Source organism: Macrobrachium rosenbergii, chromosome 19 (assembly GCF_040412425.1).
Source record: "Macrobrachium rosenbergii isolate ZJJX-2024 chromosome 19, ASM4041242v1, whole genome shotgun sequence".
NCBI classification, from domain to species: Eukaryota; Metazoa; Arthropoda; class Malacostraca; order Decapoda; family Palaemonidae; genus Macrobrachium; species Macrobrachium rosenbergii.
In genome coordinates, this window is record NC_089759.1 from 22388829 (window position 1) to 22412647 (window position 23819).

The 23819-nt window shown below is 35.7% G+C and overlaps 1 protein-coding gene across 1 annotated transcript in view; it reads left to right on the plus strand.

Annotated features, from left to right (window-relative positions):
- Positions 1–1684: 1684 nt before the first annotated feature.
- The window catches only part of Cog8 (conserved oligomeric Golgi complex subunit 8), an 82149-nt gene continuing 60014 nt past the window's right edge, over positions 1685–23819 (plus strand). The window contains exon 1 of the mRNA XM_067121263.1: positions 1685–3161. Coding sequence (XP_066977364.1) covers positions 3071–3161 — 91 coding nt within the window. The 5' untranslated portion in view covers positions 1685–3070. The remainder of the gene's footprint in view (positions 3162–23819) is intronic.

Sequence of the window (23819 nt, forward strand, 5' to 3'; positions counted from 1 at the left end):
AACCAATGGTGACTGGGTTCTTAGGAATAGGTTTCAAGTATAAGGCTGGTAATTCCTTGTGTATTATATCAATTAGCTTTTTCCTGAAATTGTCATCATGTAGACAAGGAAAACTCGCATACATTTTTAGTTTGGAAACAGTGCTGATAGAGATAGGAGGTCCCATTTTCCGGTAGAGTATTTTATTCAAGTACCTGAGAAAGAGTTTACGAGGAAAATTGTTTTAAAAATAATTACTTAATTTAATGATTTCGTCATGGAAACTCAACCAAGAAGATGTATGTGTCAATGCCCTGTGGAGGAGAGTGAATTCGATAGTCACCAGCCCTAAACTTGAAGCGTATTCCTAAGAACCCAGCCACCATTGGTTCTCTGTTCAGATACAGACAATCTTAGTCCAACGTTGTGTACAAATATATTTGCCCTAGATGTAGTCGAGGGACCTATGTGGGATGTTAAAAAAAGGCTAATAAAAGTTCGCTTGGACTCTCATAGAGGAGTAAGTTTTAGGACAGGGAGGATACTGTCCAATCCAAAACACTCAAATATTCGGAATCATTCAAAGGTCTGTAAAACGCCCAGACAGGCCAAAGATTTCCAAATTATAGGACACGCACAAAATGAAAACGAACTTCACGTCTTCGAGTCCAAAATGATAAAAAAAAAGCTGGTTCCGTCGTTAAACTCGCAGAATTCCTCCATCCAATTGTACATTACGTAATGGCCGGTTGCACTTCGTCTTTCGTTTCTCGGTCTCTAAAAGTTCTTCTGTTTTTAGTTTCTCTTTGAAGCAGCCCGCTGGGTGGGCGTTTGACTCCAAAGTGTTTTTGTGTTTTTATGTTTCTTCTTTTAGCTGTATAATTTTATTTTGATCTTTACTTTTTTATTGTTGCTGGTTTTTAGCATTTTTATTTTGTCTGACTTTAAATATATTGATGCAACCAGTGATGTCAAGATTATTTTACGTCTTTTTTTACACGTTTTTGTTTTTTACGTTCTTTAGGTTTTTTCTTACATCTCTTTGTATTCTGTTGTGGGTTTTGCAATTTCACTTTTCTGTTATATTTTACTTTTTACTATGGATGTCAATGTAAAATATATATATATATATATATATATATATATATATATATATATATATATATATATATATATATATATTATATATATATATACATATATACTGTATATATATATAAAGTGTATCTACGTACTTTTCTGTTTGCAACAATGATAAAACGTCACCAAGATCTTCCATAGCGTAAAAGGTTTACGTTATGTCGCTCGTCACAAGATACGCCACTGGCACGATTTTGATCAACTTTGCTAGCGTCGAGAAACTCCGTTTATTGTGAATGTTAATGCAGTAAAAGGCTTGCCGTGTGAGCCTCAAAATACTGCAGGTATATCGATACTTTCATCGTTGCTACAGAAACAATGGTGCTGCTTTGGCTTGTTATCTACGCGTCACCTACTCCGAGGTGCTAGTATCAGGATCCAGAGAAGACTTCTCTGGATTCTAGCTAGTAGTCTTAAACACGGCGGAAGCTCCTTGGGACGCCTTTTTTTAGTACTAGCCCCTCGGGAATCAAAGTATTATATACACCCATTTCTTTATTGTGTGGTCGACAAATACGATGACTTCGTGTGGCCGTCTACTTTACATTAACCACACGGTGTTTAATACTAGCACGTCGGAGTAAGTGACAAGTAGATAACGAGCCAAAGTCGTATTGAAACAATAACATACCAGGAATCACCCCTAGCGGCACTCTGGCGAACTATTCCGAAACCTGAGTAGCTATTTACCTTTATAGTGTTCGAGATATACCGAGCGTTATACCATACTAATCCCTTATCATCTAGCTTGCTTTTAACCATCTGCAAATAGTGCATACTTCAGTTGCTTCTCCAAGTTAACGCCACGGACATAGACAGAACTTTAACACCAATTAGTTCAGGTGGGAACGGAACGAAGTTAGTGAGTGATAATGCTTTCGGTTCTTTGGCCATTTATAAGCCACAGAAGCAGAAAAAATCGATTTCTTGCATTAGTTTTGAACTTACTACCTTCAATTGAACTTGGAGAAAACAGTTTTCATTACAGCATTTGGAAGAATGCCAAGAAGAATAATTTGCAGAAGGGCGTGGTGTATTTGTGTTCGAGAGCTGTTCTTTAGATGAAGATAGGCTAACTGTTCATAAATCGGAGAGTTGGCTGGCTGGCGCTGATTGAAGTCAATCTCATGATGAGTTGTAAAATGAAGTTATGGCATGCACACTATTCTATCGTCAAAAGCCCCAAAAACAGTTATCAGTCGCCTGAAACTTACAGCAGACAAAGATTTCACTAAAAAGCCTATAAGATGGTGATTAAAATGGACAGTGCCAAGTACCTAACTATAGCCTGAATTCTATGATTCATTCACAGAATCATAGAAAATTCTGTCAGTAGGAAGCAGGGATAAAGCGATGATGGAGACAACGTGGAGCACGTAAAAAAAATTACAGTAAGCCCAAGTTCAACCACACCAAAATATACAGTTCTCTCCGGTGCTCCTGGCAAGGAGCTGTGATCCGAGACAAAACGTACCATCAAACATCATGTTTGCAGGGGAGTGGGTGACCTTTAAACCAATTGGAGTAAATAATAAATTTTATTACAAATAATTTAAAAGGTTTTAAGTTATGCAAAGTTCTATAAAAGGGACTAAGAATTGCTCACGTTAGGCGTATTTTCTCGGGTTGCGGTTTGCTTGAAAGCAGATCAAGAAATATTTCAAAGAGTGATGCCTCCTACCCAAGCCTTCCCTTCACCTACCTATCGTAGGACTCACTCGCGTGACATCGAGCATAGCAGAACGATGTCTAAAGTATGACCCAGTGTTCAACGTAAACAGAGACAGATGTTTGAAAAGGTGTAGTTAGGTGTTTTAGAAATAATTGAAGTGTCCGATAAATATTAGTTCATAGCTTAAACACAGAGGACCAAAGATTAGAGCTAGAATATTATTGTTAAGAGTGTTACTACAAAACAGGAAAACCATAATATAAAAAAAAATATTCTTGAATGTGTGCGTGTATACATACAGCGAATGTGATTCATATTCCAAGATTCCTGTGTACTGCGCCAACTTTCACAGCTGTGCTGCCCGTGGCTGGTAAGTGAGGCCACTTTTTTATACCTGTAGCATAATTCATTATTTAGAATTACAGATAATCATACCAAACTGCGATTATTTTAAGTATTTACTTACGTTTGCTGCTGTTATTACACGTGTGTGTAGCATTGTCACCCATACGAAGTCAGGGATATGGTAGGCTTATAATACCACAAGCAAATACATGTTTTATACATAGGCCTTATTATATCGTAATTATTATATAATTTCTAAATTTGTTTGAATTTTTCCTTTCGCTCTGCAAAGTTGAATGAAATCAGAGTGGTATCTGTTTAATTGACGTATTATTCATTGCAAAGGCATCCTAATTATTATTACCATTATATTTTTTTCTGTCAGTCATCCAATTCGACCGGGTGGTATTTGTAGCGTGAGGTTCCGGGTTGCATCCTGCCTCCTTAGGAGTCCACCACTTTTCTCACCATGTGCGATGTTTCTAATAGCACGCTCTTCTGCATGAGTCCTGGAGCTGCTTCGGCATCTAGTTTTTCCAGATTCCATTCCAGGGTTTTTGGATCGTGCCTAGTGTTCCTATGATTATGGGTACAATTTCCACTGGCATATCCCATATCCTTCTTATTTCAATTTTCAGGTCCTCTTACGTATCAATTTTTTCTCTTTCTCTCTCATCTATTCTGGTGCCCCATGGTAGTCTACTGTGATATCAGTGAGTGATACTTTATTATTATTATTATTATTATTATTATTATTATTATTATCGAAAATTTACCAAGTTATGGAGGAATAATTAAAGAAACATAAGAAACAGAGCGAGGAAGGTAACAAAATCTCTACTCTGTACAACCTCATTTCTTGCATTGACGGTCATGCTGCTATTTTCTAATGCAGAGGCAGATGGGGTGGGCAACTAAATGCCCTAACCAAGCACAGAAAATATGACATATGATGATGCACAGGGCTATTTGTATTCGTTGCAAATGTATTTTCCTGGCAACTATCAACTCTGGGGTAATTTGTTTTTTAATCAGATTTTTTACATGAATTTTTAATGTATGTTTTAGGTCACCTGGTTACTTATTTGTTAATTTTAAGAAGTCAGATAACTTATAAGAATATTTATTTGATATTCACGCTCTCTGGAAAGATATATTTTTAATAATTCACGCTCTGAAAAAATATACATTTAATATTCACGCTCTGGAAAAATATGTATTTAATATTCACGCTCTGAAAAAATATGTATTTAATATTCATGCGCTGGAAAAATATGTATTTAACATTCAGGCTCTGGAAAAATATGTATTTAATATTCACGCTCTGAAAAAATATGTATTTAATATTCACGCTCTGGAAAAATATGTGCTTAATATTCATGCTCTAGAAAAATATGTATTTAATATTCACGCTCTGGAAAATTATGTATTTAATATTCCCGCTCTGGAAAAACATGTCTTTAATGATTCACGCTTTCAAAAAAAATATGTATTTAATACTCACGCTCTTGAAAAATATGCATTTTTTTTTTAATATGTTGGAAGAGAAAAATCGTCGGTTTTTTCATCAGAGAGGAAAAAAACACCGCGCGATTAAGACTAAACGTTCAAAAAAAAAAAAAAAAAAAATAGAGAAAGTGAGAGTTTTTATTACGAGTCCGTACAATTCCCAATTTACCTCCGTAGGCGGGTAGTACCGTCAATGCACCTCACGCGGTGCATTGTAGGCATTACTTATAAGGTTCTTCGCGGCGTCCCTTCGGCCCTTAGCTGCAACCCCTTTCATTCCTTTTACTGACCTGCGTTCATGTTCTCTTTCTTCCATCTTACTTTTCACCCTCTCTTAACAATTGATTCATAGTGTGACTGCGAGGTTTTCCTCCTGATACACCTTTCAAACCTTTTTACTGTCAATTTCCCATTCAGGCTGAATGACCTCGTAGGTCACAGCGATTGGCCTTTGGCATAAATTTTATACTCCAATTCTTGATTTGCTTAAAAGATAGAAAAATAGGACAAAAACAAAACAAAAAAGAGTAAGAAATGGAATGTAGCACTTACCCTGCCGTCACCCAAGCCGCTTTTTCATATCCCCCCCAAAACCTCCACCCCCAACACACTCGGTCAGCTCAGGCCTCATCAACTCCTCCTTTCAATTTCCACCTCAATTCCCTCCATTCAACCTCCTCTCTTTGACTCTTGGTCTTTCGTCTGGTTGGACAGAAACAGAACCCCCTCCCCCATCTACACCACCATTGAACCGTTGATCCCTCTTCTCAAAACAGTAACGCCTAGCAGTTACAAGTAACACCTTCAGTGACAGGATAAATTCTCTCTCTCTCTCTCTCTCTCTCTCTCTCTCTCTCTCTCTCTCTCTCTCTCTCTCTATTTTCTTGTGGTTTTGGGTGCTTGTTTCGAGAAATTTGTTGCTTTAGGAAAATCTATTGATTATGCTTAAGAATTAACAGACTTTATAGTAACCGGGGAAAAATCATGTTCGAAAAAATAATAGTTCTGTTTAATTAGATAAATAATCTCGTTATATTCTTTGTATTCGAGACCTACTTATGTATGTATAGTATGATATATATATCTATATATATATATATATATATATATATATATATATATATATATATATATATATATATATATATATATATTAATATATATGTGTATGTATATATGCATATATATTTAATTTATGTACGTATATATATATGTGTATATATATAGTTTATATATATATATATATATATATATATATATATATATATATATATATATATATGTATATATATATATTATGAATATTCCCTGTTCGACCTCCCTTCCTTGCTTCTTAATCGAAGAATAAAATTTACCTTTGTTAAAGTAAGAGGGCAGACAATGTGGGCTGTTAGCGTGCGAAGAAGCGAGCGGGAAGCAGTGTTTTCAAATTAAATTCGCGCCAACCGGCGAGATTTTTAGCTTAGAGGGTCATAGAGAGATGCAGTTTTGCTACGCTAGACCTTAGTTTTTCTGTGCTTAAAACCCAGTTTCCTCTATATTGTGTATGGGCGAGACTATTGTCATTTCAGGTGAATCCCTGGCTAGGCGGAGTTTTCAAGCAAACAGCGAGAGCTGCCCCTCCATCATGACACAGTTGGGACTCTAGACTCAGCTGCCGCAACGCCCAGACGTGTCCTGGTTGTCTTCCAACTATCCTTTGTTTTCCCACTTTGTTCAGAGCGAGAAGAAAATCGTTATTCCAACGGACCAAGGAATCTTATGCAACTGATCACTGCATTAGTTAACTCAGCAATAAGTCTGAGATGAAAATTCCTCCTGTTCTCTTTCCCTTTGACTGAAACTCTCATTTTTCCTTGTTCAAATTTTCCCCTCTTAAACGGTCACTGATTAAGAAACCCTAGTAAAACATATCCCATTTGTGAAGTCATCTATCAAGTACAATTTCTGTTGTCTAGTGAAGTCACATAATTTATCCTCCATGGTGTTAAAAGTATTATTCTTAAGAAATCATCCCCTTGTGATTAAGTAATGACAAGTGAGAGTTTCTGTAATGCAAGAGTGTTATCTGGATACGTCTTTTACCAGAATTGTATATGCCTTGGGCCTGAACAAAAATCCTCTTCTTGGAGAAGAATCTGCATCATCAGTACCAAGAAGCCTCAATTCGACCTTGCAGTAAATGCCTGATATAGTGTCTGAGAGGCACATGAACCTGTTGCATTCATTCTATGTAGCACTGAGGTTTGTCCTAAGTAGGACTAATATGCTGAGCTGCTGTTAGCTCCTATAAATAATCCATTTAATTTCATTTTACTTTTGTTGAAACTAGTGTTGCAGTAAGTTTGCTGTGGTTATAAATAAATCTCTATTCTTTGTTAGCTAGTGTTATCTGGTGACCTGATCTGTTCAATATCTGTCCTTTAGAGTTAACTTTAGCCTTAATTGACAGAATTACGCGGGTCTTAGGTAAAGCAAGGCAGTATGAATCCAATTAACTAATTATTAAACTCATTAGCCGAATGACCCACGTAACAATATATATATATATATATATATATATATATATATATATATATATATATATATATATATATATATATATATATATATATGTATAAACGAATATTTCCCGTTCAACGTCATGCTTATGGTGTCCTATGAATTCAGTCAATTCCTAAAAAAATCTAATCAACACCTAAAATTTTCAGTGGTGGTGGGAAGCGGGAGAGAGACCACCTACCCACATTCCCTCAACGCAAGCCTCATCAACTCCTTTCAACTCGCTCCTCAGTTCGGTCTATTCAATGTGCCGTACTCCCTTTGACCTGTGGTCCTTTCTGTGGCCAGAAACATAATCCCATTCTCTGTAACAGTTGTTCATCGGCCTTAAGTGATGTCCTAAAACTAATTATAGTAAAAGAGTGATTCTCTCTCTCTCTCTCTCTCTCTCTCTCTCTCGTTTTGTAGATCTTGTTTTAGATCTGTGTTTTCGTTAAAATGTTCCGCACGTTTTCGGTTTTCGAAGTAGGCCTACACTTTATAGGGATTGGTAAGCATGTAAAAAAGACCGGTTAAGACTTCCATTCATCGTGACGCTGTATTGGTAATTCATGTCGGCAGATCAGTGGATATTACACGTAGGTTTGTTTTCTACTTTAGGTTTTTAGGTGTGTCTCCGAATATTACCGTAGAGTGCATTCCTGAATATCAGTTGAGATAGAGGCATACACGTTGCATTCCTCCCTTTACATAGTACAAAACATTTAAACGAATCTACACCCGCGAGGGTCAGCATTACTGTACAGAGATTTCATATAATCGCCATGACAGGTTCCGCAGATACCCCTAGACTGTGGATGTAATCCCTGTAACTGCACACCTGAATGGTAGGCGTAAGAAAGTGATAACTGGATTAAGAGAGCTTTGAGGCCCCTCCCAGCCACATATTCCCCGAGGATTAAGCTGGGTCAGGGGAACTCTTTTTAAAGATGAGATAAAAGGTAGACGAGTTTTTCTCTTTGGTTCGTAGATATCCTTGGCGTTTTTCTTCTACAATTCGAAGAGATTTTTTGTGCGTTTTTTTTTCCTATCCCGCTCGGTTTTCTGGTTCTTCTTATTGCTGTTGTTCAGGTTACAGATTCCTCTACAGATATATATATATATATATATATATATATATATATATATATATATATATATATATATATATATAGTTTTTCTTATACAGTTCCGAGGTTATTGTTGTTTTATAGATCGTAAGTTATATTTTTCTCGCATATCTCCAGGTCGTAAGCTCCGTTGCTACATTTTCCCCTCTTCCACAGATTCTGAAATGTTTGTATTGCTGTAGTTATTGTTCATTGTATAGATTCTTCCTCGTTTTCTTCTTCGACAGTTGGTATGATTGTCCTCCTGTCCGGAATTACGAAGAACAGCGCTGAAAGAACACAAGTATTAAGCGGACTTTTGAAAAGCCAGAACAGTTTCCACAAACTAAAGGATCCTATTGGCTGTGGAACAGAAAGATAAAATCGCGTTTTCCCTCCCGCCTACCCGACTGGCAACAGGCTTTTCCCCTCCCCTAAAAAGAAGAGACAAAAAATGAATAGCTTCCAAAAAAAAGGCAATGAAAAATGACATAGGTATATGAGAGAGTAGGGGAGACAGCAATTCACATCTAGTTTTGTATCCATGTAACAATAGAATGGTATAATTTTTCTGTCTTTTTTCCAGTTAAGTTTTTCTTATATAGAAGGGGCTTTTCCTTCATATATGGAGACTTTTGAATATTGTGACGTTAAACTTCATCTGAGTTTTACACTGGTGACGTAATTTTTTGAAAGAGAAAATTTTTGTTTTGTCTTTTGTTGTTATTCCCATTAAGTCTTTATTTTAACGTTTTCGACGATGCCTGAGCTTTCATCCTTAAGCAGTTGCAATTTATTACACAGAAAATTTAAGTATTAATTCAAAGTAACTGTAAATTCAGAATGTTTCAGACGATTTCATCGCTTCCAGCAGACTGCAAAAAGGAAAATAAGGAACTTCCTTTATAGATTATTTATTTTCAGTGTGAAAGATAATATACCATCAACTTAGCCCAAAACATCGTGACCAATCTTTTAGCATTGTTTTGATAATACTTGAAACTCTCCGTAGAAAAAATAAATAAATAAAACAAGCACTCTGAAGGTAAACCTAGTGTGACATGGAAGAAAAACACTATAAACAAGTCCGACGCTTTAATCGAAAAATACTTCACCAAATATCCTTATAGTCTAATATGAAATTTTGCCAAGAGTCTCAGATTAGATACCGGGACCCCACAAGGTACTACCTTGGAGACCAAACTGTAGAGGTTAGAAGTAAATCGGTGTATTCCAGTCTTATTTAATGGCATGGTATGTACCACGTCCCGAAAGCAGGTGGTTGGTTCTCCAGGTATCTACTTGGTAATAACCCCGGTAGGGGGGTGGTGCCGTCAGTGAACCTCATGCGGTGCACTGTAGGCATTACTTGAGGTTCTTTGCAGCGTGCCTTCGGCCCCTAACTGCAACCCCTTTCGTTCCTTCTACTGTACCTCCTTCCATATTCTCTTTCTCCCATCTTACTTTCCGCCCTCTCCTAACAACTGATTCAAAATGCGACTGCGAGGTTTTCCTCCCGTTGCACCTTTCAAACCTTATACAGTCAGTTTCCGCTTCAGTGCAGAATGCTCTCGTAGATCCCAGTGCTTGGCCTTTGGCCTAAATTCTGTATTCAACTTATTCAACTCGACTTGGTAATAATTAGAAGTCAAAGTAGATACTAATTCTTAGTAATAATGTTTTGATATCAGCTAGATAACAGAAATTAGACAGAGATTCAATAAAAATTCAAATTAGAGATTCAAAGTCAGCAGATATAAGAGTAAGAAGTGATATTTACTAAATACATGATTAGAAACTGATATTATTTCGATATCAGAATAGAGTTTGGCCTTCCAATCTCAGCCATTTATAAGCTTACTTTGGGGGCATCCAATCTAGGATTTGATATATTTAACATTCGTAGAAAGGTTTCACGACATATCATATAAAGCAGAGACTTCAGGTAAGGCCTAATCTGGCCCTTTGTTCGACTGAAATCTTATGTAATAATCACTGAAATCAGAACTAGACTGTAGTTTATACTTGTAAAAATATGTCATGAAATTGCAGCATTGCATAAGAATTTCTATGCGTTGGCTTTCATTAACTCCTCATTGACAGATGAGTCTCTCTCTCTCTCTCTCTCTCTCTCTCTCTCTCTCTCTCTCTCTCTCTCTCTACAACAAATTACAGTGAAAAGTAAAAGCTGTTGAGTCGTCAGTTAACCAGTCGAGTGCACAAAGTAACTAGGATAAAGAAGACCCTCTCAGGTAATTTAATATACGTCATGGTTGAGTAACCTCTGATCTGTTGAATAGGGATGTCTCTCGAAGCTAATACGTAACACACACATATGTATTATAAATAATATTATATTATATATATATGGAAACGAACACATGGGAACGTGTTTCACAGACATAAATTTCTGACTCATATCGGAACCGAACCCAGGTCTTTCAAGTGAGTACAGTGCGGATGAATTGTTAACGCCCTGGACTCTCACTTGGTTTGGTCCCGATGTGAGTCAGAAATTATATATATATATATATATATATATATATATATATATATATATATATATATATATATGTGTGTGTGTGTGTGTGTGTGTGTGTGTGTGTGTGTACATACATACATACATACACATATGTATATATATATATATATATATATATATATATATATATATATATGTGTGTGTGTGTGTGTACATTCATACATACACATATGTATTATATATATATATATATATATATATATATATATATATATATATATATATATATGTGTGTGTGTGTGTGTGTGTGTGTGTAATAAAAAGCCGTAAGCAACAAATATCATGGAAAACTGAATTCACTATACATTATGAATAACTCAAATCCAAAGGGAATATAACTGAGTGGTGCCACTGCGTCGGCCAGGATTGGAATAAACACTTATCAATTATAATTCCCATTGGGCATAAGCAATGGTATAGTGATTTCGAAATTAAACGATATTTGCCGCTTAAAATTTTTGAATTTTAAAAGCAACGAGTGAAGAGACAAAATTTACGTATATAGTCTTTTATATATGCAAATACATATACAGGTCTCTCGTTCATACAGGGTAATGTTAATTTTGCACCACGCGTTGTGCGTTTATACCGCTTCAGCGGATGCAAAGCGTTAATGGCACAGAAATGTGTTGCGTCAGCACCTTTCTTTCAAGACCAAAATATTTTTAACACCTTTCAAGAAGGAAGCGGGTGGCCCCGTAAGGGGGTAGTGCAATCAGTGCACCTCACGCGATGCGCTGTAGGCATTACTTACGGTTCTTTACAGCGTCCCTTCGGCCCCTAGCTGCAACCCCTTTCATTCCTTTCACTGTACCCCCATTCATATCCTCTTTCTACCGTCTTACTTTCCACCCTCTTTAACAGTTGTTTCATAGTGCAACTGCGAGGTTTTCCTCCTTTTACACATTTAAAACCTTTGCTCTCAACTTTCCTTTCGGCGCCAAATGACCTCATAGGTCCCAGCGCTTGGCATCAGGCCTAAATCTCATATTCCAGGAAGGATGGGATAAGTCTGGTAGGATTATGACGTATGAACCTTCTGTAAATTTGCTGAAATTTTAATCATTAGCCTATAGTAGTGAACAGATTCTTTTTTGTGTTCATAGGCCTATCACCGACCCACTTCAAACCACTGAAACTGGTTCGTTTTTTTGATGTCAGAGAGGCAAAGGCGGACCTCGCCAACAAAATTGAGCCGGAAAGTTGACAGAAAATTGTCATAGCGAATTTCTCTTTCCTTTGAAAGAGGCTGGTCAGATGTTTCAGGAAATCTCGATAGGCCTACCTCTGCTAGTAGGCCTCCAGAATCTAAATCAAAGTCCCGTCTTTCGTCACTGATATGACTTGATACGTAAACAAGAAAACTCATTCGCTCGATTACGCTGAGACGCCAGAAACAAAATAGCATGCGAGCTGGGGTAAGCAAAAATATCAGTTTCCTGTTGCAGTCAAGTTTTAGAGCTCAAGTCGGAGAGTTGGCGAAAGTTACTCGAGTTTTCCAGGAAGGTAATGTGGCGTATGTCTCGAGTTTTACAAGAGAATCTGGGAGATAATTCGCTTGGGTCGGAGGAGTAGCGAGAGAGTTATAAATGGTGATAGTTTGTTTTTCATTTAAACGATAATTATTAAGACAAACATACACACACACACACCGGTGGCGTAACTGGCATTCCATCGGGGGGGCGGCTGCTTAGGTGGGGCCAAGATATTTTTTGGGGGGGCCGAAGAAAATTACACAAAACTAATGTACCAGTTCTGAAATTAGTAAAATACACTATTCTCGAATATATATATATATATATATATATATATATATATATATATATATATATATATCCATGTGAATGAAGGAAATAATACAGTAGTATTAGTAGTTAGTAAACCTGTATTTGAAATTATAGAGCTCAATTTTCAATTAATTTTCAACTCTTACTATATGTAAATGTATCAAATACTGTAAGGGTTGAAGTTTAGCTACAAAGGGGCCCCATAGCAACGCCACTGACCCACACACATACACACACACACACACACACACACATATATATATATATATATATATATATATATATATATATATATATATATATATATATATATATATATATATATAATCCTTTCAAGTGTTGTTTTTTTTTGTGTGTGGCCCGACGATGCGTGAATGAACAACACGTTAAAGCGCTTGGTACTGAACTTGTGCCTGCCATTTTCCTGTGGTATTCGCTTATATACTGAAGTCACGTACATCTACTGTGATTTTGTAAGTATATATATATATATATATATATATATATATATATATATATATATATATATATATATATATATATATATTATATATATATATATATATATACTGTATATATATATATATATATATATATATATATATATATATATATATATATATATATATATATATATATATATATATATATATATATATATATATATATATATCGCTACTGCAATCGTACCGTCAAAAATAACTGCATACTTTCAATAATTTTGCAATTGCACCGCACTTATGATAATTAAGTACATTATTTAAACGATATTCATCCTGAATACTAATATATATATACATGAAAAAAGTAAGTTAGGGTAAAAGCGATCCTTATTCTTGGCCTTACGATATGCTTGAAAACAAAAACTTGTATGATAGATAAAACTTATAACTAGTACAATAAATTAAGCTAATTTTATGTATGCGCTATGTAACTACGGTCAGATATCCCGGGAATATGTTTAATTATATTATGACAGGGATGAATGACAGTAAACTGTGTATATCACTGGAATTATTGTAGCTTTACCCACGTAGGATGGGTAGTGCCGTCAGTGCACCTCATGCGGTGCACTGTAGGCAGCGTGCCTCCGACCCCTAGCTGCAACCCCTTTCTTTCTTGTTACTGAACATCCTTTCATATTCTCTTTCATCCATTTTACTTCCCACCCTCTCCAAACAATTGATTCATAGTGCAACTGCGGTTTTCCACCTGTAACACCTTTCAGACCTTTCACTGTCAATTTCCGTTTCAGCGCTGAATGACCTCATAGGTCCCAGTGCTTGGCCTTTGACCTAAATTCTGTATTCAATTCTATTGTAGCTTTACATGGTAAAGATAATTTTTGCCCTTGGCTAACTTCAACTCGTTATTTTGACCTGTTGTTATTGTTATTTGAATTTTTTTTTTTAAATTGCAGTAAACTGAAACTGTTCAGTAGCCCAGCATAAAAATTTTCTTTACGCAGAGGAATGAAAGGGAAATACCACTAAACTTAAACACATCCAGGGTGACTTACACTTTGAAACGAATGGATGGTTCCAGTTCCATCATGTATAATAGGATATGTGCATGAATAGATATAAATAATGCGAATAAAGATGTTCAATTCATTTCAGGCAGTGTACGTGAAAGGGACTTTTTGTAAATTATAGTCAGATAGCGTATGACCAAATTATTTTAGAGAGGCCACTTAAGACTGCAGTCTTGAAATAGTGAACCCGGTTTCTGTCAAAGAAAATATGTTCAGATCAAATCAGTTTCAGACCGTGAACTAAAAGATAGCCTTATAATACTTTGCCGCTCATCAGAGGAAGGAAATGGGGATAACAAATAAAACTAACAAAGAATTTGAGCCATTCAAATACACACATCAGTCGTAAGGGTAGCTATATACAAGGTCTAAAGAATACCTTTAGACCTTGGCTATATCAATCGTCAAAATGACGTCAGCGGAGGTCGGAGAGGGGTCCTTGAATATTTATATTACTTACGATGACGCATGAGGGGAGCTCTCCTATACGTCTCGCAAAAGAGCTTACGTTGCAACGGCTATTTATGAGTTATGTGGGAGTGGTTGCAATTGTAATTCATTAAAATATGAAATACGTAAGACAGCTGCAGTAGATAAAGACTGAACACTCGTAAAGGAACAACAAAAATATTAGCTCCCGTAAGGGGGGTAGTGCCGTCAGTGTACCTCATGCGGTGCACTGTAGGCATTACTTAAGGTTCTTTGCAGCATGCCTTCGGCCCCTAGCTGCAGCCCCTTTCATTCCTTTTACTGTACCTCCTTTCATATTCTCTTTCTTCCATCTTACTGTCCACCCTCTCCTAACAATTGATTCATAGTGCAACTGCGAGGTTTTCCTCCTGTTACGCTTTTCAAACTTTAACTGTCAATTTCCGTTTCAGCGCTGAATGACCTCATAGGTCCCAGTGCTTGGCCTTTGGTTTAAATCCTATATTCAATTTAATTCAGTTAAAAAATAGCAGCAGTTGTGATTTCTGAAGGTACAAAGAAATTTGTTGGCAATGCTTGTAATGAAGATAAAATAATTGTTTCAGTTGCTGACCATAGCAATATAAATTATGCTGTAGGGGCTGTTCATAAACTCATGGGAATTTTATTGCGGATTTTACTAATAACTTACAAAAAAAATGTAACAATTGGTAATCATGCATGTATGAAGAATTTTGTAGCAACTATCTATGAAGTCAATGATTTCTTTTTTTGCAGATTTTACCAATAGGTGTGGATTTTGTAACTGCTGTTGATGAAGATATCAGAAATATTTAGCAGTTTCTAATAATGGAAAATGTTGCAACTGATACGTGACTGATCAGACATGAAAACTTGTCGCAATTACCATAATGAAAATACAAAACAAAATATTGCAATTGCTGTTCATTGAGTTTGTAAACATGTTTCATTGTAACAAATATACAAAAAAAGTTATTTACATATTAAAAAATACGCTTCTTTTTCATATCATTAGCTTCAGATACATTTATATTTATTATCATAAGGGGAGGGGAAAAATATTTTATGTAAACAAACATTGAAAAAGAAATTTGAGGAAGCTGAGTTCAGAGACATAACGACTGTATTTCATTTTTAACAACGAGGGGAAATCACACCAATATGCGTCGGTGCACCACACGCGGTGCGCTGTAGGCATTACTTATGGTTCTTTGCAGCTTCCTTTCGGTCCCTAGCTGCAGCTCGTCTCATTCCCCTTACTGTACCTCCGTTCGTAGTCTCTTTCTTCCGTCTTGCTTTCCACCCTCTTCTGACAATTGTTTCACAGTGCAGCTGCGAGGTTCTCCTCCTGTTACGCCTTTCAGACCTCTTTACCCTCAATTTCCCTTTCAGCGCTGAATAACCTCATAGGTCCCAGCGCTTGGCTTTTGGCTTAAAGTTTATATTCCATCCCATCACATTAATATAAGGACGGAAATACTAAATACGATTTACAGAGTACAAGTCGAAATATATATATTTTATTTTATCATCGAAAATTGTTACCCAGCAAATATAAACGATGCTAATGAATAACCGCTATTGTTGATGTCTTCAGAAGGGAGATGGCATAGTCAGTGCAGTATGATAAATCATGATATCGGTACTGAGTTGAAGGCTTTGCTGATATCCCGTTCCAAGTAAGAATTTGAATCATTGTTGATTATCCAGTATCTACAATACTGGGATAAACATTTCAATACCTCTTATATGGAGTTGGTATGAAGATAGCACGGTCTCTTGCTTCCTAGTGACTGTTATTGTGAAGGAGTGGAAGAGGGACTGAAGGTTACTTCCAAAAATTGGAAATCTTTCACTTTTTATAAGCGTTCCATAAGAGAATAATTTTGTCCAGAAGTTTTAAAAGTAGTCAAAATAATACTGAAAGAAAAGTTGTGGAAATATACCGTCAGGCTTTCCGACTAGGAATCTCTCTCTCTCTCTCTCTCTCTCTCTCTCTCTCTCTCTCTCTCTCTCTCTCTCTCTCTCCCCTTGCATCGTCACAATCGAAAAATATCAATTACATAACAGCATCAAGAGAACTTTCGCAGATTAGCTTAGGGATCTCTCCACCCTCCACAAAAGCCTACAACAAATTTCAATAAAAGGAAGTTCCGAAACGTGCACATGCGTACCCACACACTCCCGTACACAGAGAGGCAACCACGCTCGTACGTACCAAGCGCGAAAGTGTGAAACCGCTGAATTTTTCAGCGCGCTCCCGCGAACGTAAATTAGTTTTATAAAGGCCAGAGCTATACTGTACCTGAAATATATTCTACGCTCCCTCCTGCGTGCGTAACAAAAATGTTAACATAAATGCACCGATATATAGTAACGGATTAACTTTTTTTTTTCTTTTAACGTGGGGCCACCAGCGTAAGCTTATTGATTTGTTGCTGCATTGGGCTTTTAGAAGCCTGGTATAAATGTTGTCGTTAATATATGGCGGCCAGTGAAAGTACGATGGAGATATTTTCATAGAGAAATTAATTGACTAGCGGTAGGAGTACTTGCTGTATTTTATTAAATGTGAGAAACACAACATAGTGCACATATTATTATTATTATTTTTTACTATCTCAGTCATCCTATTCGACTGGGTGGTATTTATAGTGTGGGGTTCCTGGTTGCATCCTACCTCCTTAGGAGTCCATCCCTTTTTTACTATGTGCGCTGTTTCTAATAGCTCGCTCTTCTGCATGATTCCTGGAGCCACTTCGGCATCTAGTTTTTCTAGGTTCCTTTTCAGGGTTCTTGGGATCGTGCCTAGTGTTCCTATGATTATGGGTACAATTTCTACTGGCATATCCCATACCTTCTTATTTTTATTTTCGGGTCTTGACACTTATCAATATTTTCTCTTTCTTTCTCGTCTACTCTGGTGTCCTATGGTATTGCGACAACAGTGAGTGATTCTTCTTGATTTTGTCAATCAGTGTCAAGTCTGGTCTATTGGAGTGTATCACCCTATCTGTTCTGATACCATAGTCCCAGAGGATCTTTACCTGATCGATTTTTGTCACTCCCTCAGGTTAGTGTTCGTACCACTTATTACTGCAAGATAGCTGGTGTTTCTTGTACAGGCTCTAGTGGGGGTTTTTTGCTACTAAATCATACCTCTTTTTGTACTGGTTCTGTACAAGCGCCGGACATTCGCTTGCTATGTGGTCTAAGGTCTCGTCTTTCTTATTGCACTTCCTGCATATGGCTGAGATGTTATTTCCATTTATTGTTCTTTGGACATATCTGGTTCTTAGGGCCTGATCTTGTTCCGCTGTAAGCATTCCTTCTGTCTCATTCTTGAGTTCTCCCCACTGTAACCATTGCCATGTTTCGTTGCTGGCCAGTTCTTTAGTCTGTCTCATGTTCTGTCCGTGCACTGGTTTGCTGTGCCACTCCTCTGTTCTATTTTTCATTCTCCTCTCTCTGTATACTTCCGGGTCTTCGAAAACTTTTATCAGTCCTTCTTCCCATGCACAACTTAGCCACTCGTTTTCACTGGTTTTCAGGCATTGCCCCAGTACAGTGCTCTGCTCTCGGTGTTGACGCAGTCCTCTATGCTTAGTAGACGGTGTAGCGCTTTGTGTATCGTCATTTTGTTTCCTAGTTTTCTGGTCTATGCTGCGGAGTTCAGCCTTCGTCCACTCCACTACTCCAGCGCTGTATTTGATTAATGGTACTGCGAACGGGTTTATGGCTGTCATCATGTCGGCGTTGAGTTTTGACTTGAGTATCGCCTTAAGTCCCTGCATATTATTTTTTTTATTATTATTATTATTATTATTATTATTATTATTATTATTATTATTATTATTATTATTATTATTATTATTATTGTTGTTGTTATTATAGTGTACATATTATTATAATAATAATAATAATAATAATAATAATGATATTATTATTATTATTATTATTATTATTATTATTATTATTGTTGTTGTTGTTGTTGTTGTTGTTGTTAACGATGATGTTGACACAACTTTGGAATTAGAGCAGCCATTGTTTCACCAGCCAGAAAATCAAGATTAAAATGAAAACATGATGAATAAAAAAAAAAAACATTCAGTGGCCTGATGAACTAATCACGCTCATCAAAAAGAAATGAATCTAGCAGCAGTAGTAGTAGTAGTAGTAGTCACGATAGTAGAAATAGTAGTCTAGATAGTCAGTAATGTTACTGCTACCACTGTCTTTTAACAGAGTTTAGCAGAATGAATAATTTTAATATTACAGTATTTTATTTGAATATCTGTATTGTTACAGTTCATATTTAATGTTGATATTTAGGCGTTTATAATTGCTATTAGTCTTGCCAGTTGTTTTTAACGCTTAGCAGCAAGGAAAAAAATAATAAATTAGCCCTGATGATTTATAATATTGAATAGATAACTTTTGTTCTTCTTGACGTTAAACAAGTCGGATATCTGTTATTTACCACTTTCGATTTAAATATTGTTATCACTAAAAATACTCGTAATAGCATGAGTCTTGGAATGGAGAAACAAATCCACAGTTATGCTGCGGGTAAATACATTTAAAAATAAATCTCGACAGAGAACTTTCGGGAATCTGTTCGATTCCCCATTTTCGATCAGATTCCCGCCAGCTCTCTGTAGAGAGTTATTTTTTAATATATGAGCTTTTCAGTCGAGAAACAGGCCAAGTGCCATTTTTAAAATGTAATGAATTAGATTAAAAAATACTTTGGCCCAGGATGGCGCTTGGCATGTTTCTCGACTGATAGACTCATATGTATTCATAACTAAATGGAATATAGAGTTTAAGCCAAAGGCCAAAGCACTGGGACCTATGAGGTCATTCGCCGCTGGAAAGGAAACTGAGAGTAGGTAGGTTTGAAAGGTGTAACATGAGGAAAAGCTCGAAGTTACTCTATAAAATAACTGTTAGGAGAGGGTGGATAGCCCAATGGAAATCAAAGTAATAAGAACGGAGGTACTGTAAAAGGAGTGAAAGGAGTGCAGTTAGGGGTCGAAGGGACGCTGCAAAGAACCTTTAATAATGCCTACAGTGCACCCCGTGAGGTGCACTGACGTCACTACCCCGCTACGGGGATGTACCACAACATAAATGTGGATTTGCTTCTCAACTGTTATCATTGTCGTCATTTATTTCTCATGATACATACCACCCGAAAATTTAATTTCCTCAAATAGACTTTAAAGGTTAGTGAACCCTCTGGAATTAAGTTTTCTTAACTAACAGTTTGTTAATGAGCATTTCAGCAATTAACAACCAAACTTTTATTTTTATCGAAGGACTTTTGATCACAAGTCGCCCATATAACCTCAGAATTCTTATAACGCTTTCCTATTTTTAATATATATCTCAAAGGTAAAGTTAAAGTAGAAACGGCGTCGACCATCCTACCCTTTGAAATAGCTCTTTGACTGCCTGAATCAGTTCTCTCTCTCTCTCTCTCTCTCTCTCTCTCTCTCTCTCTCTCTCTCTCTCTCTCTCTCTCTCTTCTTTGATATGTAAATCCTTTAAGGGGGCCTTAGTTGATTTGCCTGGTAGGGATGAAGTGATCGAATGATTGTTTCCCCACGAGGAAGACATTCTCCTCTGCTCTCATTCTAAGCTGAGAGAGATAAGATGAGATGAGAGAGAGAGAGAGAGAGATCATTCAAATGTGAGAAAGAAGGATATAATATCTTTTGGATTGTATTTCATGTAGAGTACAAATCTTCATCTTCACTTCATATGCTCTCTCTCTCTCTCTCTCTCTCTCTCTCTCTCTCTCTCTCTCTCTCTCTCTCTCTCTCTCTCTCTCTGCACTGCATGGGGAAATTCACGACACGCAGAAAGCAGCATTTTCCTGCCCGTAAAAAACTTTTTTTTTACCAAATCTGCGAGAGAGAGAGAGAGAGAGTCTAGCTGTGAGCTGCTAAGTTACGAATCTCGTTTCGTCCATTAGAAATGTGTTTTGTTCGATAAAAGTTGGGCGTCGAGGGCCTTCCAAAATGGTCTCTCTCTCTCTCTCTCTCTCTCTCTCTCTCTCTCTCTCTCTCTCTCTCTCTCTCTCTCTCTCTCTCTCTCTGGCCCCCGAAAAAAAGGTCTCCCTAAAGCCATATGGTGTCAGGAGATGGACCTTTTTAAGACCGCTTCAAGTCATGAATATCAAGACCAATAATAGTGTCGCCTGCCGCGGACTGGGAAATTCTTCCTCCTAAGTATTTCGGGAGCCCGGGGGACTTTTCCTCGAGAGCTCCGATTCCGTTTTATACATTTGCATTTTCCTCTTTTGAGTGCAGTGTGGGCAGGGAATATTTTAAATGCATATATATATATATATATATATATATATATATATATATATATATATATATATATATATATATATATATATATATATATATATATATATATATATATATATATATATATATATATATATATATATATACATATATATATATATATATATATATATATATATATATATATATATAACATATGTATATACATATATATATGTATATTATTCTAATATTAATTAGAATAAATCTTTATCAGTAAATGAAAAAATAAGTATAATGGTAAAAAATAATTCTTCCAAATTTGATGCAATAACTTTTTTGCCCTTGCTCAATTTTTATTTTATTTTTTTATCCACTGTGGCTCCCAATTTAAACAGAGCAAATAATTGGAAGATGGAAGCCCACTATCAGTCCCTTTTTAGAGCTTGTTACATTGTTCATCTGAATCTACAAAAAAAATATACATACATATTTTATATATATATATATATATATATATATATATATATATATATATATATATATATATACATACATACATACTTTGTTCATCAGAATCTACAAAAAATATATATATATACATTATTCATCAGAATCTACTATAATATATATATATATATATATATATATATATATATATATATATATATATATATATATATATATATATATATATATGTGTGTGTGTGTGTGTGTGTGTGTGTGTGTGTGTGTGTGTGTGTGTATTTTTGTAGATTCTGATGAAAGAACGTAACAAGCTCTAAATCTGCTTAGTTTAAAATGGGAGGCACCGTGGATAAAAAAAAAATACAGCAATGGCAAAAACGTTATTGCATCAAATTCTGAATGAATATTTTTTTTACCATTATACTTATTTTTACGCTTACTGATAGAGATTTATTATTATTAATAATAAATGGCTAACTTGACGTTCCGTTATGGTAGAATTTGTTTTATTTATTCTAATTGATATTGACTTGTTATATATATATATATATATATATATATATATATATATATATATATATATATATATATATATATATATAATTTATATATATATATATTTATATCTATACACACACACATATATATATATATATATATATATATATATATATATATATATATATATATATATATATATATATATATATATATATCCTCTTTCATTTCTTACCCTTTCAATAATATTATTCTTCTTATGCCACATTTATCACACAACCAATTTGTCTTAAGCACTTCAAGCCTTTATTTACCCCCTTTAGTTCACATTAGACATCCACGCTTCACTTCCATAAAGGAGATTTGACTGAACAATCCTTTTATATTTACCTAATAACTTAGCTTCCAAGGACTCCTAAAATATTTTGCGTACACCCTACTACATTCCTTGATATACTCCCAAATGCCCATGTGAATCCACTGGTGCTATTCTTCCATTGTCTGTGTTAACATTCATTGTTCCATCTTTCTAGTGCTATCTATATCATGGCCTTACCCTTGCTCATATCTCCTGGCAAACAATTTCATTACTTTCAGCAGTTTGTCTTTGCTTCCTCAATCAGTATTGTATCTTCTGCAAACATCAACCATTCCACAGTTCATGCACGATTCATTTTCCTGTCCCACAACTTTACACCTACATCTCCTGCAATTACTCTGATTTTTTTTAGTATCACTTCACTAATGACATTCAACAGGCATAGAGACACAATACACGTCTCAAACCCACTTTTACAGCCAACCAGTCACCTTCTCATCAACGCATTTCAACTCACTTTGCGTCTGTCATACAGTTAATTGCTTTTAACAGCTTAACATTTATCCATACATCTTGAACACCTTCAACGCCGCTTCTATTGATTCATTGTAAGATTTGTAGGTACATGTAGGCTATGTCACATACAGCTTTTTTCCTGTGCTTGCAAGCTTCTCACAACTCTTTCATTATCAACACGTGATTTGCTTGATCTAAACGACGTACTATTCATCCCCTGTCAGTTCTCCGTCACCCGTCTTACTTTCTGAATTGTGTCGTTCCCTTTAGTTATTTGCGGTTGCCTCGATCACCATATACATTTATAAAAAAAAACAGGTATTCCCCTCACGTTTCTTGTACAACTTTTCCTACACCCAGATTTACCTTACTCACTATGGTCAGCCGCTTACACGATCACCACTTAACCGCAGTATCTAGCATGCACTTCCATCAACTGAAGGGGAAACTTTCACTCTCCAACCTCTTAACTGCCACTTTTGCACTCAGCAGTTGCTTCAACGGACATACTCTTTCCAATCTTACTTTATTCAGCAATAAGTACTCATTCAATTGTCTCAACTGCGTTCACTGCAGACAGCACCTCGTCATGTAGATTTTATTTTGAGATCCGTTCTCTCATTACCTTAATTTACCGACATTTACTTCTCTGTAGGACAGCTTCGTCTGTATACGCACCCAGTATAATGGAGGGAAAAGGGCATAGTGTATAGGCTACACAGATACACACACACACACACACATATATATATATATATATATATTATATATATATATATATATGTATAATGTATATATATTGTTTATAGAGTATATATACAGTATATTATACATAAGTGTATGTATATGTATATATATATATATATATATATATATATATATATATATATATATATATATATATATATATATATATATATATATATTCTATATATACTATATATATATATATATATATATATATATATGTATATATATATTTGTTTAAAAGATAGGCCTCAACATCCAGAAGGCAAGTATGTGCAGGGGCGATTAGATGCGGTGCTAATGATCCTTCTGTGTAGGTTAATGGAGCAGTTGAAGCATGAAAAAACTAAGCTGGAATGTG